Source organism: Lycorma delicatula, chromosome 1 (genome assembly GCF_047948215.1).
Source record: "Lycorma delicatula isolate Av1 chromosome 1, ASM4794821v1, whole genome shotgun sequence".
In the NCBI taxonomy this organism is placed as follows: Eukaryota; Metazoa; Arthropoda; class Insecta; order Hemiptera; family Fulgoridae; genus Lycorma; species Lycorma delicatula.
In genome coordinates, this window is record NC_134455.1 from 307,807,683 (window position 1) to 307,827,896 (window position 20,214).

A 20,214-nucleotide genomic window follows, 5' to 3' on the forward strand; every position below is an offset into this window, starting at 1 on the left:
CGCGACAAAATGTGCGTACGTATGTATTTATGTATGTTGGCGTGTAAATCACATTATATCTCCAGAACTACTTGACCGATTTTCATCAAACTTGGTCAGATTACTTCTATGTACATTGATGCTACTAAATTTTCAATTTAAAGGGTCAGGGTGTGGGGGACATAGGGAAAAAGGAAATCGTCTCGAGGTTTTTCATAACTAAGTTTTTTGATTTTTTTATAATTTTGTGAATTTTTTTATATATATATTTTTTTATTATAATTTTGTATAAACAACTTTTGTAAAAAAAATGTTTTGCTAAATTTCACCCTCACTCCTAAAAATGATTTTTGGAGTAATTTTGAAGAGTTTTAGTAGGCAGTAAGTACAAGGGGCGATTTTCGTGGCATGTTTTTAAAAATGTTTCTGTGAATAATTATTAAAAAAAACATCTTTTGTGTACAACGTTTTTTGCTAAACTGCACCCCACTCCGAAATATTGTAATAATTTTGTAACGTTATAGAAGGGAGTACAGCGGGTCTTTTTCGTTATAGTTTTTTCTATTAGCATATCGTTGGATCCACAAATTTGTTCTCCGTCAAAGTGGGGTCTTAACCCAGGCCCGACTACTACTGTAATCGTCTGGTAAGTTTGTGACGTCACAGTTGAGTGGTAAAATTAAATAAATAAATAATATTTAAAGTGTAAAAATTTATTTGAAGTGGCTGCTAGTACTGCCACACCCACGTGAATGAAATATAGTATGCGCGCGCGCGTGCGCTTTAGTTAGAATCATTGAATGGAATAAATAAAAAATATTCTATTTAAATAAAATGATAAATATTTTTAATTAAATTGTGTGTGTAAGCCGTGCATCAGAAAAAAGCCACGTGACGGGAAAGTCCTACAACTGTGTTATCAATTTTTTTATTTATATAGCTATTTCTCAAAAATATTAATTATAATTTTATTTACTAGTTTTTCATAAACTACTTGTTTGTTCCACATAAAACCAGCAGTTTTAAATATTATTCATAAAAAATAATTTGAAATAAGTTTTACATTTTTCTCTCAAAAATGAAAAAAAATAAGAAAATTAATAATTGAAGTAGATTAGTAAATAAATTAAATAATTAATAAGAATTAAATAATTCAAAACTTACCTTATCAACAATGATTCAGAAGCTTCATTGTTGAATAAGGATGGAGAGCCAATAACGTTTAAAATTTTAAATTAAAAATATTTTTTTTGTGAAAGATCACAAAAATCACAAGATTATTAACTGTTATTCCCTCCCTTAAATGATTTTCATGATTGAGGATGAATTTCTAATTGGTTTATTGTTAGTGCTATATTTATCTTTCATGAAATAAATTTTATCTTATCCAACTTACATAAGAAAATGGGTTTTAATAGTTCAGACTTATTATTTTTGTTAACTAATTTTAATACTTTCTGTTGGGTCTTAAACCGATACTACTTTCATTTTAGTAAGCAGTTATTTTCTTTTTTTTCCCCCGAGTAGTTAAACTTGGAACACGTTAGATCATTTATTTATTTGCGGTTCTTTCTTTTTTTCTGTATTTCTATCCGCCCAGAACCTCGACATCTTTCTGATACTTCTCTCCTTCGTTCTTCATAAAATTTAGCTCTGTTATTCTTGCGTTTTGCCGCCTCTTGATTCTTTTATTTTCATCTTTTAATATTATCTTTAAAATCTCTCTTTCTCTTATAATTCCTTCAGTTAATTTACGTCTTCTTGGACTTGCGTGAACCATTTACCTTTAGGTTCTTTACTTCGGAAGAGATAAAAAAATCGTTCAGTCAGTCTACTGTTATTCATTCTAAATAAATATTAATTTATTTATTAATTTCTAGTTATTTTTTCATGACATTTTGCCATTTATTTATTTTCTTATTACGGTTTATATTATCCATTATATATATATTATCGTTTCTTTATTTGCTGATGATTGTTTAACAGTTACAAAGCTTTTATTAAGTAATTTTTTTTTGTATAAAGTCTTTGTGTGCTTTTTCTTTTCCAGCATATTTTAATTACCATTTAAAGACATACCCAACTTAAGAACAGTTTGTAATGTACACGTGAAGAAAATCACTGATACAAGGCGTCTTTAATATTTGTACTGGTAAATTGTTAATCGTATTAAAGTAATGAACAGATAAACATTTGAAAAAATTGATATTAAGCTAATATAACTACACAACTAGTCTAAGGAGTAAACTTAGCACTCACAAGACATCAATTAATAGACATAGTACTCTGTCGTGTTCTCTTTGTCGGTTCCGGTGCACGAACATGTGTTTATTGTTGAAGGTTATTCCCTCATAAATCAAAAAGACTTGTATAGAATTCTATTTATAGTTATTACGACTATTTCTTAGGTTTTCAGCTTCTTATAAATGTGTAATATTAATTAGTTGATGAATTGCATGATAAATTGTGTTTATGATCAATTAAATCAAAGCCAAACACTGCTAAACACGTTTAACTTACTCGACAAAAAACCTTCAGGAAATTTTTTTCTAAAATTTTATTTCCTTCTTTGTAGTAAAATTAGTTGCATATGAACTAAAAATATAGTCTGTTTTAATTATATATTTCGTGGATTGAAAATCCTCTGTAGATTGTACAGGATTATACCGAATATAGATTCGGTATAGTATCTATGTTGATTTCTAATTTTAATGTGAATTGTTTTCTTTTTGAATCGACCATTTTTACAGCTAAAATGTGATTCTATTTGCGTAGTAAACAAAGCAATAAATATCAGTTAAAATCCTCAGAGTTGTAAAAAATAATGCCCATTTCTCAATCGTTTAAGTTTTTCCTTTTTCATAGAATTTTCAATTGAAATGTTTATTATATCATGTTAAATTTTTAAAAAGATTTTAAATCAATATTTTTACTTTAAATGTTTCATTTTCATATAACTCTTTAAATCTATCATTTTTCATAATTTTTATTTGAAATATCATTTAAAAAGTAGTATATCTTGATGAACAAAAGAATAAACTACTTCGTATTTTCAGTAACAATTTTCTTTCGCCTCGCAACTTGCATCGAATAAAAAAAATTAGTTCATACAAGTACTGAGAATTTCATCTAGTTTTGTAGTTATTACATGACTCCCAAAAAAGAAGTGTAATGTATTTAGGGTGTATGTACATATGTGTTTGTTCCACCTTAGCATCTCAACGGCTGAACCGATTTAGATGTATGATCCCGCGTTGGAATCCTTACGTTGCTGGATGTGTCATAGGCTATATATATATATATATATATATACGTTTAAATAAATTTAAAAAATTTTGATAATAAAATTATACTATACAAATACTGTATACAAAACTGTCACCCGCACTTTAACTAACCTATTTTAAAGAGCAATGTTTGTCAGCAATGTTTTTTTTTTTTGGCACTTGTACTTTTTAATATTTATCTCTTTGTTTTATAAAATTATTTTAATAATCTTTATTCTGCCAATAGGAAACTGTATGCCATCATAGTATACAACCATCTCTAAATCGATAACAATTAAAAAGTATTTATTAATATAATAATTAAATTCACATAATAATTAATATTTTTCTACTATAGTCATAAATATTACAAAATAAATTTATCAAATAAATTTCCGTTCTTATTTTTATTTTACTAAGATTTTCGTGTTTATATTTCTAATTCGAAGGCAATAAAGAAATTAAATGATCTTTGAACGATAATTTACATTTATCTACTAGCCAAAATCAATTTGTAAAATAAATAAAGCAATTGGTTTTTTAAAGAAAGAAAAAGTTGCTATATTTATTTATACGCAGATATTTTTTAAGATTATTTAATTAGATTATAAAATTATCAATATACATAAATATTTCTGTATGTAATAATTAACACAAGAGTATTATCACAAAAATGTTTTTTTTTTATTAATTTAAAATGTTGTTGTCATGAAACGTAATTATTTTAAGTATGAATTTTATTGTAATTATGTTGCAGGCAAAAACGTACATTTTAGATTAATAAAAATGTAAATGATAATAATAATACGTTTCATTACTCTTGAGTTAATAAATATAGAAATATTAATTTCTAAATAAATATTTATGTGAATAAATATTTCTATATTTATTTATATTGATAATTTAACAATATTTAATAACCTTAAAAAATATTTGTTGTATAAATAAATATTGCTAGTAATTGATTATTTATAGAAATTGTTTTTTATAGAAAAAATAAATTCTCATTTAAAGACATCTGTAATTTCTTTAACTGTAATCTTTAATTTTATTGTAATCTATATCTATAAAAATATACAACATTCAGCTGTTTTAAGTTGCGTGAGGTTGTGTTTACCTAGTGCTCACCTAACCGATGTGCTGACCTGCCGTGCCGGACATACAGCTGGCGGGTGGGGAGACGAGCTAGAGTAAAGGACACTCCTCTGGTTCGAGTCAAACTTGATTGTAGATCCGTTCCAGAGGAGTAGGTGGAAAAATATGTATAAAAAAAAAGTGCTCCTGGATATATATATTAAACCCACCGGGTTGGTCCAATGGTGAACTTGTCATCGCAAATCTGCTGATTTCGAAGTCGAGATTTCTAAGGTTCAAATCCTAATAAAGGAAATTATTTTTATTCGAAATTGAATACAAGATCATGGATACCGGTGTTCTTTAGTGGTTGGGTTTTAATTAACCACACATCTCAGGAATGGTCACCTGAGACTGTATAAAAATACAGTTCACTGTACATTCATGTATATCATCCTCATTCATCCTCTGAAGCAATACTTTACGGTGGTTCCGGAGGCTAAAAAGAGAGAGAGCGTGCTACTCGATAATTTTTATTTCTCTGAGTTAATAGACAGAGTACATTATTTGTGGATAATTATGTAGAAAAGTTTATAAAGACATTGTAATGTAAATGTTATTTTTTTTATTAAACGCTAAGACTATTTTGTTTAGTTCATCGGATTAGCTCGTAACCTACACTGGGAAGCGTAAATATGGATCAGTTTTTAGTTGTTCCAAATGATTAAACTACGATTAGTGGATCTTGTTTGTTATCTAATAGAAAGTGTGGATCTTGATCCCTTCGGACAGCGATCCTAGAAAATTATTCCATCGTAAGCTAATTAGAGACAATGAGACAAATTAGTCAGTGACTAATTTGGATGTCCCAGATAGCGAGGCTACCGCTGATAACATTGATTTTTAGTCAACTTTTCTACTACGGCAAACCATGCTACGCTGCGTACGTCGAGAGCGTCACGGACTGTTAATGATGTCACCAATGATTTGCCTTTGTCAAATAGGCATGAGAACCTGCCGATGAATAACGCTAACGTTGAGAAATCCCAGAATCACCGCTGATTATTCTCTTAGCATTAATGATGTATTGTGTCTCTACGATCTGATAGAATCGGTCATAAAAATATGTAAAGTTTATTGATGCCAAACAACTCCGTGTAATGTGACGTTGACATATTTAAATATGTCAATATTTAAATATTGACATATTTAAACTTTTAAATATGTCAATATTTAAAAGTTTAATGAACTTTTAAATATTGACATACCTTCTACTTTCTCAGCCTACCCCCCTGTACATATTCTCCGTGGAAACTCAATACCATAAATTCTAATTACGACTTCACGATATATAATAAAAAATTAACAACTCCTCATGATTTTCAGTAGCTGTTTTACCATTTTCTATCCAAGACAAACCCAGACACAGTAGTATACACAGATGAGTCGGAGCAAAATGATACCTTTGGATGCGTTTTTGTTTTAAATGACAGAAGATACGTGTTTGATCTACTTGACATTACAAGTGTCTATAATGCTGAACTGTACGACATCAATATGGCTTTGAGGTCGGTAGTTATCAACCCATCAGCTTCTGATGGGTCGATACCGGGGTGCCGATAATCGTAAGTAGCTTGAAAGGTTGGTTGTGGAACGGCTCTGGGAAAGCATTGAGGTGAACTGTTTTCCAAACCGAGGCCAGTATGGCTTCACGAAAGGGGTTGGCACCGAGGATTGCATCTTAAATGCTCTTCCCAAGGTGGAAAACGCCGACGGTAAATATATTTTGGCCATTTTTATTATCATAGAGGCAGCATTTCTTTGTGTTGGAGTTCTGTCCTCTGTAAGTTGGAACTCCGCAATGTTTCCGTAGCCCTGCAGGCCATGGTAAGTGACTATTTGTATAACCGTACGGCTCTGTTTAAGGATGCGTACCTAGTTGTGGAAAAATCGGTTACCAGGAGAAGCCCGCAGGGTTCTGTCCTCGGTCCCCTGCTGTGAAAACTGGTATTCAACGGATTTCTGGGGTTGACATTTCCAGAAGGGGTCACGGCCCAGGCTTTCGCCAATGACTGTCTCCTGTTAGATCGTGGTAATTCACGACCTCAACTAGAAGACCGGGCTCAGGCGGCCTTGCAAACCGCAGAGGGCTGGATAGACATTCAAACTTTAAAGATTTCTGTGCCCAAGACGAAGTTTATGCTTCTCACGGGTGCAGACAAATCATCGTACAGTCGTAACCCCCATATTAAATATTTAAGGCTGTGTAATCAGCCGAGTTAGAGTTCATAAGTGCCTAGGTGTTTTGTTTGATGAAAATTTGCTGTATAGTAACCACATTAGGCAAGTAGCTGCGGACGCCGTCTCAATGATGCACAAACTTTGGAAGACTGCTCGGAAAGACTATGGATTGTCGGGTCGTCAAATGTACATGGTGTACCGAGATTTCTTCGAAAGCATGACCTCATACGCGGCGTCCGTTTGGGCACATAGGTTGGATATGAATAGAGAGCACTTGTTCAAAATTTAAGGAGTGCCCAGCGCAGAGCACTGGTGAGCAATTGTATGCACTGGTGTTTTTAAAACAACTTCCTACGAGGCAACCACTATATTGGAAAAGATTCTCCCAACCGATTTAGTAGTGAAAGTTGGGACAGCCATGAGGAGATTGCAAAGAGGTCGGGAGGCCGAGGTATTTAGGATGCGATTTCGAGCCGGGCCAGTATCGGAGGGGAACGGTGATCACAATGCACCGGATCCAAGTTTCGTTCAGTTGCCCATCTCCCGCCTGCGGAAGATGCTGCAGAGCCTCTCGATGAAAGCATGGCAGCTGGAATGAGACACCACGACTAAGGGAAAATCCTTGTATAATTTTGAATGGTATTCCTCGAGCTCGTTTTTAAGGGCAACGCGTACTGGGTGCTCACGAACCACGCTAATTTGAACCAATATCTGTTTCAGCTCCGCCTGGCAACTGATGAGCTGTGCGTCTGCGGGGAGGTCCAGTCAAATGAACACCTGATGTTTGACTGCCCTGCTCTCGGGGAGGGCCAGAGACCGGGCCACACTGGAACTTAGAGGTCAAGGGGAAAATTTGCCACTCACAAGCGGCGAATCAATGCGGCTTTCGCCGCATTGATTCGCCGCTGTAATATATGCAATATATGACAAGTGAGCGGTTGGAGCAAGTAAGCCGGTGGTGTATAGCACAGCTCTTAGTCCGCTCACGCTGTTAGGTAAGCTCTAGGAGCTATGTAAGGATACTGGTCGCTAAACTGTTCGAGGCTCAGTTGCCGTTTGTGGCACAGACATTCGGTCTTATGCTTTAGGGCGACCGATTGGGGTGGCGGCGGGAGAAATGCCAAGCAAACCAATGACTTTTTTTATATCATTTAGTCAAAACGTTGTCACATCCTTATCTGTAGTAATTCCTCTAGTGCATTCCAAACTTTAAAAGGCTTGTTTCTAGACAACCTATCGTCACCGAAATTCATAATACAATCGCTGAGTTAAATCATCACAACCACAAGTAAATCTCTGCTGGATCTCTAGCCATCTGGGTATCCTGGGTAACGAACGTGCGTATTCCGCTGTTAAAGATTCATGTGCCAGCCGTCTTTCACAACTCGAGTTACTACTACAGATTTTATTAATTCCATTAAACAAACTCTTCAAAGAAGATGGCAAGGTAACTGGACTGCTACAGTGAATAATAAACTCCGGCACATCAAAGATACGGTGTTACCATGGGACTCTTCATGTAGAAAAATTCGCCGAGAGAAAGTAATCCTGAGCCAGTTATGATTAGGACATACCAGAGCTACTCACAGACACCTGATGTCAGCGGAAAACCTACCACTGTGCGTAAGATGCGACTGCCGCTTGACTGTGCACTACATCCTTGTAGACTGCGTATGTTATGCGGTCTTACGTCCAAATTTAAATTACCTTGTGACATGCATCACATCCAAGGAAACAGAATATACTAGGCAGATTATTGTTATTTCTAAGAAGAATTCATATACTTGGTATAATTTAATGTTAAGCAACCTAAATTTTGGTTTTATTTTGTAGTTCGAGTCGTATATTTTATTTTAACAAATACGTTTCTTTTATTATTGTAGTCTTAATCCTATTGTTATATTAGTTTTTATTTTATTAATATTTTAATATCCGAGGGGGCCTATTGTTACTTGTTTTGACTTAGGCGATGATTACCCGAAAGCAACTTTCGCCCAAAAAGAAAATATAAAAAAATTGCCGGAGGAGAAGCATGAGGGAAGAGGGTACTATCCACGAGAAATGTTGAATCTTATTACAACCTAGAGGCGGCTTAGTAGAAGGTGAAAATATTATAGGGGATCCGAAAAAAGGAAATCCTTGAATAGGCCTGCTTGCAGATTGAAACGGGTGCTAAAGTCTATTAAGAATGTGACATTTAAAAATTAACTTGAGAATCTTTCCTCTTTGAATAGAGCCAGCTACTCGTTGTAGAAAGCCACGAGGAATTTTTAACGGCTGCCACCCTTGTTCCCACCTCTAAAGGCGTCGGACTGGTCATGGGCTGGAAGCGACAGCCATAAGGCTGACCTATTTCCTACTCGCCTGCGTAAGGTCTTTCAGCCTCTCGACACCCTGGTACTGGTGAAGAGGAAATTCTTGACTTCTTAAATCAGCCTGATTCCAACGTGTCTTCCAATTAAGGCTTTCTTGTCAAGGGAAGTACTGCAAATGATTGGGAAGGAGCAAAACTTAAAGAAAGCTCTAGGCTCCGGCTTGATTACCAACAAAATGCTTATTATGCTTCCATTCAAGACCGTATGGCACAACTTTTCAATGGCATCCTTCATTCGGGTGCTGTCCATCAGAGTGGAAGGTATCGTAAATAGTAATGGTTACTAAGCTGGGTAAACCGTGTATTTTTGGGCCTGTGTCTTCATACAGGTCCAAAAATACACGGTTACCTATTACGTCTAAGGTATTATTTGATAGGCTTTTCCTTCGGAGATGGTGGCCTATTACAGAACAAGAACAAGTTACTCCTGACTATCAGCTCGGGTTTTGCGGTAGTCATTCTACCATAGAATAGACACTCAGGATTGTTCATGTTTTCACCAATTGTTTGGAAGAAAAAAATATTGTTCGGCTGCCTTTCTGGTCCAGCAGACCTTCGGTAGGGTCTATCTGCCTGGTCTGCTTCATAAATTAAAAACGAGCCTACCTCAACTATTCTATTTGGTCCTACATAGCTACGGATGTTTTTTTCTCATATTAAGTATAATGAGGAGTTGTATGGATTCTTTGACACTGAATCGGGTGTTACTCAACGCTCAGTTTTTGGGCCTTCTCTCTATTCTCTCTTCACTGCGAACCTTCCAGCTCCGAATCGTACCACTCTTTCTTTATTTGCTTAAGTTAATCTCGTTTTTCGATATATTTTATTAGTTATATTAACAGTCTTACAGTTTTATAATTAGAAAATATTTCTTTTCCCAAAACCGTTGATAAAAGTGTAATTAACTTTGTCTTGTAAGGAGCCCATAAGTACAAATTTAAATAGTTACAAAAAAAAATTGTCAGTGTTAGCTGTGATCACTGTAGTGTTACATTTATTTAACACTACAGTGATCATTGTTCCTTTTTCTCTACCCAAACAAATCATAAGTTTTTCATAAGCCTAGTTTCATCTCCAGTAATTTATTGCCAGTTATTTCTAAAAACAAGTCAATAAATAAACACACATCAGTATGTATTATTTATTATTAATTATTAAGTTATAATTCAATAATTGAAGTAAATCACTGACTTACACTGCTAATGTACGTATAGATTGAAATAAAGCCAAAAAGTGTTGATTAGATATTACGTAAATTGAAAAGAAATTATAAGAATGTCAGTAGATGAATTATGATTTTTAATTTTAAAAAATTAAACTTGTATAAGTTAATTGTAATTAACATTGAGTAAAAATATATAATCACTTGTACTTATAAATAATTATAATTTAATTTGTGTACATATTGATTGTTATAAATGGGAGTTATGAAAAACAAAAGTATTGTAAAGGAATCTTCAGTATATAAAAGATATATGTAATATTAATTAAAAATTAATGTGATATAGCGATGAAAACAACATGACTAGTAGTAATTTCCCATGTGTTTTTTTTTTGATAGAAAGAATAACGATCAAGGTCCGAAATAGTTTCATTTCACTAAGAGTAAATTTATTAAACAATCTAATATTTGTATACATTCTGTTTCTTGTCAATGATATATAGAAGAATATTTGAAACTTTTATAGACTTTTATAAACTTTTATAAAATTATTATTAGTAAAATTTTGTACAATATATATTTGTTTTTGTATACTCAAATATATGAATAACTTGAATATTCTAATTGCCATTGGTCAATGAAATTTTAATCTTAGAGTTTTATTTTTCTGACGATTGAAAGGCAGTGGAAAAATACGCGTCAAGTTTAGTAAGAAATGGGAAGGACAACTAACTGTTTAGCAATTACCTACAAAAATAGAGTAAATCATAAAATACTTAATTTGTCATATTTAAAGATTTTTTAACTACTGCTTACAGTTTTTGCATTAATTTTTTAATGCTTATAATGTAGAGGTTATGGTATTTTATAGTATTGCTTATAATATTTTTTTGTTATATTTAAGAACTGGATTATTTAATGGTAAAACCTACTAAAACTAATAAGTTTTAGCGTTGTCATTAACTACTAATGTCTAATTATACTACTTTATGTAATCAAGGTATCAAGGTAGTAGTAATATAATGCTTATTAGTGTTAAAATTTAACGCTATTTTGTGTTCAAATTAAGTAAATAAATGTGTTATTAAATTATGAAAAGATCAGGTAAATTTTAACCGCAAAACATCTAAAACTACACAATTTGAATTTCTATTTTACAGAAAAATCCATGCAAATTATTCACAATATTTTATTTTCTACAACAATAACTAATATAACACAATTTTTGTTTTTAATTTTATTTTATTTATGCATACGTGTATTATTCATCCTCGACCCGGCTTTGCCGGTGCTAAATGGTTACTTGCGTTTGCCCTCGCGTCAGGGGATGTGTACCGGTCAGGGCTCGCCCTTTTCGTTTAATCTCCTGTTTGATTAAAAGTTTTTAAAGTATTTTTAAGTTTTTTAAAGTTCATTTCTCACTTTTTTCTGTTTTTGGTCAAGTAACGGGAAGCAGGTACAGAAATACTAGATCATGGATACCGGTGTTTTTTGGTGGTTGGGGTTCAATTAACCACACATCTCAGGAATGGTCGAACTGAGAATGTACAAGACTACAATTCATTCACATTCATACATATCATCCTCATTCATCCTCTGAAGTATTATCTAAACGGTAGTTACCGGAGGCTAAACAGGAAAAAGATAGAAAAAAGGTACAGAAATTCGCGTCGCACATACAGTAAGAGTGGCAGTGACTTTGTTGGTTGAGCCACCCCGACGTACACATCTGCACCCCTTAAAAAATCCAATTTAAAAAAAAACATAAAGGTTTTTAGATATTTATCTGAAGAGTATTTGCAAGCGCAAATCTATTATTTCGTTTAGTATAGTTGGAAATAGGGAAAATTTTCAATTATTGTTCAAAATGTTTTTATATTTCTTCATCCCTTAATGTTAAATTTCGAAAAAACTAGAAATTGGTTTTTAGATATTGACATGAAATTTACACATACCAAAAATCAATCTGATATCTTCATTTATTATCAATAAATTAAAAAAATAGCCGGTTTGAAAAAAATCAAATCCATTTAAACTCCGAATTTAAAAAAATCCTTTCTTAGTGTGCACTTACGTCTAAGAGGAACGTACTTCATCAATTTATCTTCAATCGTTTTCGCTGGGCGTTAATGAATCAGACAGTCAGAACAAGTTGCTTTACCTATAACGGTATATACAATTTTTTTTTCTCGAATCTTTTTTTTTTTCCCCTCTGCTTAATATCCAAAAAAATCGGGTGTGGCTTAGATTCGATTTTTTTTTTAATTTGAATAAAGGTTTTTTGTCAAAAACATTTAAAAAATAGGTCTCAGAACTGCATCTCTAATAAATTCCCAGAAAATTATTACAAATTAAGAAATTAGAGAAAAGCTGATTTGGGACATTAATGTTAGTAATTAAGTTATGTAAACGTATGTTGGGAAATGCTTGATTTTTAAGTTACAGCTAGGGAAATATTTTGCTCTGATTTCTGCTTAAAGAGTAAAATGAAGCCATTTGGACTTAAAGAGACAAGTTAATTGTTTTCTATTTGTTGTTGTTTTTTTTTTTTTTTTTTTTTTTTTTTGTTAAATTGTTTTAATTAAATAGGTTTCAGAAATGCATTTCTAGTAAATTCCAAGAATTATAAAAAATTAGAGTAAAAATAAAACAGTTTTTTAGGTTTTCCGAGAATTAATTGTACTATATTTCCAATAAATAAATAAAAATATTTAACAAAATTTGTGAAGAATTTAATTATGAGAAAATTGATATAAATAAATCCGTAGAAAACAAATAAAACTTTCAGACGACTTCAATCAATATAAAACAGCCCAAAATTTTTTTAATAAACCTTTTTGCTCACATTAATGTCCCAGATTGAAAAGATTTTAGATTTTTTTTAGCAGATTTGCGGCTTTTAGCTCGCAAAGTATTTGTGACAGTTCTGAATCACTTGACTATATTATTAACGTTAAGTTATTGCCAATTTTAATTTATTTATTCAAATTCATCAAGCAAATCAAAATATTATGTACTTAAATATTTTTACACAATTTCTTGTAACATAGTCCCAAGAGATTTACGTTGAAGTAGTAAATATGATAATAAAAAATTTTAATTTATTTTAAAAATATACTATATGATTTTTTTTTTACCTTTGGATCCACCATTAGACATTCTTCAGAGTATGAGATGAGTGATTTGTAGCGTGTGTGAAAATGCCATGCCTGACCGGAATTCGAACCTAGGACCTCCGAATGAAAGGCCGAGACGCTACTACTCGCGCCACGGAGGCCGGCAGTATATGTTTATTTGAAATAAAGTAACTGCACTAATAAACATTTGATAAAAGAAATAAGAAAGAATTGTAAGTAGGGTCCAAAAAGTTAATTCTCTAAAATTTATTCGACGTATTTGTTTATTAAATAAAAAAAAATGTTTACAAATTACAAAAAAAAATTATTAAATTTCATCTCTAAGACTGAATCAAAAACGACTTGTCAACGAAAGAAAATCATCGGTAACATTTTTTAAAAGTCTGTAACATAATCTTGTTAAATTAACAAACGAGAACAATCTTTCTTCAATACAATTTAAAATCCTGTAAAACACAAATAAAAAAGTTTTAAATTTATTAATGCATAAAAATAATTAAAAGTTTCAAACTGAAGATCATTTAGCACTTTAATAAAGCAATCCCAATATGTCAGTTTACGTATGAAAATATAACAAAAAACTTTAAAGATCACAATATTGCAAAATAAGTAAATAGAATAGATTACTAAAAATCAAATAATAAATTCACAACTAAACCACATTCGCAACTTACATTGTAAAAAAAAAAGAAAATAATACTTCTTAATTTACTAATACTCGTCCACAACAAAACATGTAGATGTCGACATCATATTTAAAAACTTAATAAATCTTCAAGTAAGAGCGGTTGAAGCCTTGAAACAGGTAGACATTTTATTTTATTTTATTTTTTACAGAATAGAGAGACCTTTCTAGTATTAGTAACTAACTACTAATACAAAAAAAATTCAAAACCTAAACAAAAGTTAATTCATAAATTTAAAATAAACTTCATTGTGTCTGATGTAAGAATATGTAAATTTTACGTCTATTCATTTGTTTGCATTGCTGTAGTAGTTCGTTATTAACACTTATTGTTCGATTGTTGTTTCTTTAAAAAGATTGATGTTACTACCGTACACACTTTTATAAAGCTGCAAGCTGCAGATATGTTAATTATCGTACAAACAAGGTTCTCTAGTGACTAACTTTTTTGTACTTTGTTTTTTAGCTAACTATTTCATTTTATTGTTTAAATGAAAAAATCTGTTAAATATTCAACTATCATTTTTAATACTATATTAACTATTTTGAATTTACATATTTTTGTTTTTACTACCTATAACAAAAAGTGTTTTAGAAATGTCACAATAAATCTCTCCTTTCGTGTTCTTTAAAGTAAAGTGAACATAATGTATTTTTGTAATTACTGTGTGTTTTAATAGTATTATAATGTTGCTTTTATGTTTAGAACAGTAATAATTTAATATGCTTTATGTGTATTCATATCTTACTGCCCAGATATTTCCTTCTGCTCCGTTTATCCTTTCCAGATATTGTACTCGAATTGTGACATTATTTAATCCTATCCAACTACATCGCTTTATAAACTCTCTCCTCCTTGTAGCAGATTTTTTTATCTCTTTATCTAGATTCCATTTGTTATATCCTTCGCCTCAGGCGAAGGATTATTCTGTACCTCATTGCTCTACTTCTTTGGTCATTATTATACTATCTCCTATCCTCTCTTCCTAAGTTTCAGTCTGACTGGTTATAATTTTGCTATAAACATTCTATTCATAAAATTTTCCACTTTCTCCCACGTCATCCTACAACAAATTTTAATGTGGTTGCATTAATTTTATATAAACTAATACATTAATGCTTGTAGTATTAATAATGTAGTGGTTGTGGTAAAAGTAACATCGCTTGCTATGGTTTTTTTTATTGAACAGGTGCTGGTTCATTTAACGCTAAAGCTGATTTTGGAAGAACCGGCCACGCATTTCCTAACTTCTTCGGTAGAGGCACTGGTACTTATGCTGGAAATTACGGTTACGGTGCGTATAATGCTGGAAATTTTGGTAGTAAATTTGGAAGTCTGCCGTTAGGAAGTAGTGGTGGTTATCATGGAGGATTCAGTCAACCAGGAAGTAGCTTTGGAACAGGTGGATTCGGAAGTACTGGATTTGAAAATTGTGGGTACGGAAGTGGAGGGTACGGAAGTGGAGGGTACGGAAGTGGAGGGTACGGAAGCGGTTTTGGAGGAGGAGGAGGAGGAGGTTCTGGATCCTTTCCAACATATGGTTATGGTACAGGAGCTTACAGTGGACCGTCTGGAGCATTTTCCAGCGCTGGAACTGGAGGAGGATTTCCTAATTATGGTTTTGGTGGATTTTCAGGAAATAATCCTTCCTTCATGCCGTTTGATTTCAACTCATTAATGAAACAGCATTTTGCTATACAGGAAGATATTATGAGGTAAGACAAAAGGCATAAAATTATTTATTAAATTTACATAGTTACAATCTATATACTTTGTACTTCTCACTGATGTAAGATGTACGTGATATCTCACGTACATCTTACAACGTTATATTACAGATAACGTAATAACACATTACGTTATTTACATTTTGTGAATTTTCTCATATAATAAATATATACGTACTGATATAATAGAGACATAAAATATGAATATTTATCAAATTAAGCTGACAGTAATTAGTGCTTCGTTTTAAAATTCCTCTCAGCTTTGACAAGTAAAGATTATTATTCTTTTAATGATCGATCTAATCTATTTGAGCTGTATTTAATAAACATACAGCAATAAAAAAGGTTTAATGAAGAGCATTTATCTGCAGACTAAAATAAATTTTCTTCTTCTTCTAGTTTATTCTTCTTGAATTATGTTTATTTTAATTTTATTATTTTTGAGATGTTTTTCCACGATGTATATTTTGAAAAGTGTGTCAATTTGATGACTCATTAAATTGTTTGGATAAATTAAATATTTGCAAATTATGTCTTTTCTATGGGGAAATATTATTGGCTATTATTAAAAATACGTAACCAGGTGCAGAATTGTTGTTATTAACAAGAACCATTAACATTTTGAAATACGAGTAGTTTCTACTCTTTCTTTCCGTTCCTTCTTTTTTCTGATAATAAAAATGGTTATCATACTGTTATGAATAATTAGTGATGTAGGCCTAATAATAATAATAATAATAACAATAAATGTTTATCATTATTTGTGGAAAAAGATTGAAAGAAATATGTTGTTAAGTTATATGTGAGATACGTAGGTGGGCCACTTGCTCCTCCATACTTATACATGAATGATTTTATTTCATATGCGTTTACTTTTAATCATTATAGAATTAATTACGTTGTTTTAGATCGATAGCAAAGTTCGAATAACCAGCATCCGTCAGAAGTAAATTCCTTCAAGGAAATCCGATTACAATAATTTTAAAACATTGAATTAGAATTTCAGTCCTCACACTGTAGAAAGTAAAATGATATGAAAATTAAAGTAATCCTAATGTGATTACATTCCTTCGATGAAGTTAAGTAATTTGGACAACTGCAACTTCTTTGAAAACATTTTTCCATCTTAGAACTTTCTTCATATTTTTTTAGAAAGTTGGAAAAACCATTGGACATCGGTACAGCGTCCATAGACGTTATTTACAGTCTACAGAACATATGGTCTATGGAAAGTTCTTTTGTATACATTGATAGTGTAATACTTGTAAGCATGATAGTTTACAAATCTTTTTCTGAACGATATGTATCCTAAATTATTTTATATTCATGAAAGATCAATGATTTGTGTGTTGTGTGATAGCGCACTTGCGTATGTGCATATATATATATATATGTGTGTGTGTGTGTGTGTGCGCGCGCGCGCGCGCGAGTGAAAATTTAAATAAAATTTAACTCTTGACTAATCCATTCTTATGAACCTTACGTTTTTTTCTATAATGAGCCAGGAGAATTCAGACCATCTGTGAGTTCTATAATGTTAGGAAGTTTTCAAATGAGAGCTAACAATAATTTTGATACTTTTAGATAATTTTTACAAATATCAAATTAAAATTAATAATTTCACCATTCTATATCAACGTCTTATTTTAAGATTACTACTTTACTGATTAAACAGCCTTATAAATGAACGCCACTATTAAACACCCAAATAATGGGTTATTACAATACTATTTATGAGTACATTGAAAAGAAATATTATAACGGGTGAGCTATAGAACAGGCAATTTTTTTAAATATAATTTAATTTATATACTTAAAATTTTGCTACGAATTATAAATTTGTTTAATAGTGTTTAACTGTGCAATAAAAAATTGTAAATTCTGAAGACTACATCGATGAATATGGCCATTATTTTAATTACGCATTCTTCAAATTAAAAAAAGTCTTTAGAATTTGGACTTTCCCATTGCAAGACGATCATAACCAGAGTAATTCCGATTACTTCATAAGAAGTTTTTCTTTAAATTCATAGTTTCGTGGGTGCGAATCATCTAACTCTTCAAAGAGTCCAATAAGAGAAAATCGTTCTGGGATCCGGCGGCCTTTTTGGACAAAGAATATCGCCATGTCTATACATATTGAGATCTAAAAAAAATTCCAACTAGATTTATTCCCTAGCTGCATAACTGGTCGCCTGACCCTGTTGAAACTACGTATGAATCAATTTCAAGTTTTTCCGCTCTTTGAAAAAATAGATTTCTCATTCATTGGAATATATCACTGTAATGTAACGATAATAGATATTCCATCATTGTCCTTAAGAAAAGATGGACCGGTAGTTCCAGAGGATGCTACTGTAAACCACACATCATTTCAGTATTCCATCTCTTATGGCATCAGATGTTCCCACATTCTTTTGTTTACCAAAAGGATTCTTGTTTATCGCTGGACCATTTTATTCAAAATTATACACATAGATTTTAATGGAATTAGCTAACAGACCGATTCATTCCTATGGATAATGAAGTGGTGTCGAAACGATCTTTGTTCAACTGTAAAACATTTTTATAATGCGCTTTAGTGGCAGACGATATAATCATCTTCACTGATATAATCCTCCATCATAAATAGATGCTACAGGAAGAAATCTATTATTACCGAATGTTAACAGAAAACAACGATGTCTATTATCGTCCGTTTTAATGGCTCACTCGTTGTACATACAATCAAACAATAGTATTACTCAGGCGTATAACAGAATACTACAATTTGAGACAGTAGATGAATTTATATTCATTGAAAATCAAAATTAGATCTGTAGGCGTTCTTCTGACTACCGGACGAGTTTAAAAATCATACTTTACTCTTCATTGATTTTTAAAAATTGATTTTCCAGCCAAGAAATACTCGTTCAAATAGTAAATAAAATTATTTTATCTAGAATTTGAATAATTATTTTTTTAATTTTAATGTACATTAAACCGGTTTTGATCTTACAGAAAACATGCAGAAATAGCACAAAGACATAAAGGTGACGTATCCTCAAATGATGTCGGAGGTGTGGGTGCTGTTGCTAGCGGGCAGTTCGGTCCTCAAGGAGGGTATGGATCAGCAAATGTTTATCCAGCACCAGAAGGCGGCTTAGAGGATAGATTTGGAGAAGCAGATAATAGAGGTCAAGAAATCCCTGCTTCAAGCGGTGGTCCAGTCGGTAGCGCCAGTGGTAGTGTTCCACCACCAACCGGATCGTTCCAAGGAGTTTCGTCGTTTTCTTCTTCTAGTCAAACTGACGTTAACGGGAAGAAAACGTCACAAAAACAATCGTCTGTCAGCTTCAATGACAATGGAAAAGTAACAACTTTCACAGCCCATGACCCGTGAATATATTATAAATAATTTATAAAACTCTTTTAAAATAAAATCTACAAAACTGAATCTTTTTCATGAATTTCATATATTATAAGTTTAAAATTGTGTAAAGTATTTCACAAAAATAATCAAACATTATTTTCTCTTCTAAAAACAGTCTGACTAAAGCTCAAAGGGCCAATGAAAACAAAGGATATATAAAATTGTGTTTAATACTACTATCAAGGACAATCAACTACAGCCAGTCCATTATGAATAAACAATTTATATTTTATTTATAACAAAATAAAATGTATACAAGAAAAATTATTGGATTCATAATCCTGTAATATCATCAGTTATATAATATTTAAAAATAAAATTTAAATAAATAAATAAAAACCAATAAAACTATTGAAATAAGCATTTGTTATTACAATTTTATCAGTAATGATAATGTGATATTTATTTTCTAAATAGGTTTATTAACAACCCAGAAACGATTTAACTAATTTAAGAAATCTAGTTTTTCTATCTTACTGTTCACTTAAAAATAGAATTGTTATTCTAATATAATAATTAAAATTCATGTTTTGGAAAGAGGTACAACTCGATTCTTAAACGTACGTAAAAATTTGCTTGGCCTGATAGATTAATTTCTCACTGATTAAATGAAGTTAAAAGTAAGTGCAATGTTATTAAATTAAAAATTGTGCTACAAATCAATGTAATAAAATGAATGCTGGAAACCAGTTTTCATTTAATGATGTAATATTTCATTCTAAATACAGTTTAAACTTCTAATTAAAAAATAAAACAGAAAAATATTAAGTTTAGTATCTATCAATTTGACTTTATATAAAAGTTAAATTAATATTCTAAAATGAAAGAAGAAGATTAATTAAAAATAATATTTTAACAGAATAAGAGTGATCGCTAAAATAAAAATGTTGTACTTGTATTCTATCAGTACTAAAGAATAAAATACTTTTTTTTTAAATTGTGTTATTTATTTATTATTTTACATAGATATGCAATTCCTCAAAATACTTCGCTCGATAAAAAATGTCTTTATTGAAGTGCACGTCATTAAAAAAAAAAAAAAACAATTGAAGAACCTACATTTGGAAAATAAGATTTATTAAATGATTCTGATAATACAATATTATTCCGTATCTCATAAACTGCTACCAATTTTTACTTCATTGTACGAAGTAAA

The 20,214-nt window shown here is 31.4% G+C and overlaps 1 protein-coding gene across 3 annotated transcripts in view; it reads left to right on the plus strand.

The window, feature by feature from the left end:
• The window catches only part of LOC142333622 (uncharacterized), a 47,983-nt gene extending 27,988 nt beyond the window's left edge, over positions 1-19,995 (plus strand). For 2 of the 3 annotated variants that reach the window (XM_075380972.1, XM_075380963.1), the window contains 2 exons: positions 15,109-15,634; positions 18,647-19,995. In XM_075380972.1, the coding sequence (XP_075237087.1) occupies positions 15,109-15,634; positions 18,647-19,028 (908 nt within the window). In that variant the 3' untranslated portion in view covers positions 19,029-19,995. The remainder of the gene's footprint in view (positions 1-15,108; positions 15,635-18,646) is intronic. The other variant, XM_075380979.1, reaches the window with a different exon arrangement.
• Positions 19,996-20,214: the final 219 nt, after the last annotated feature.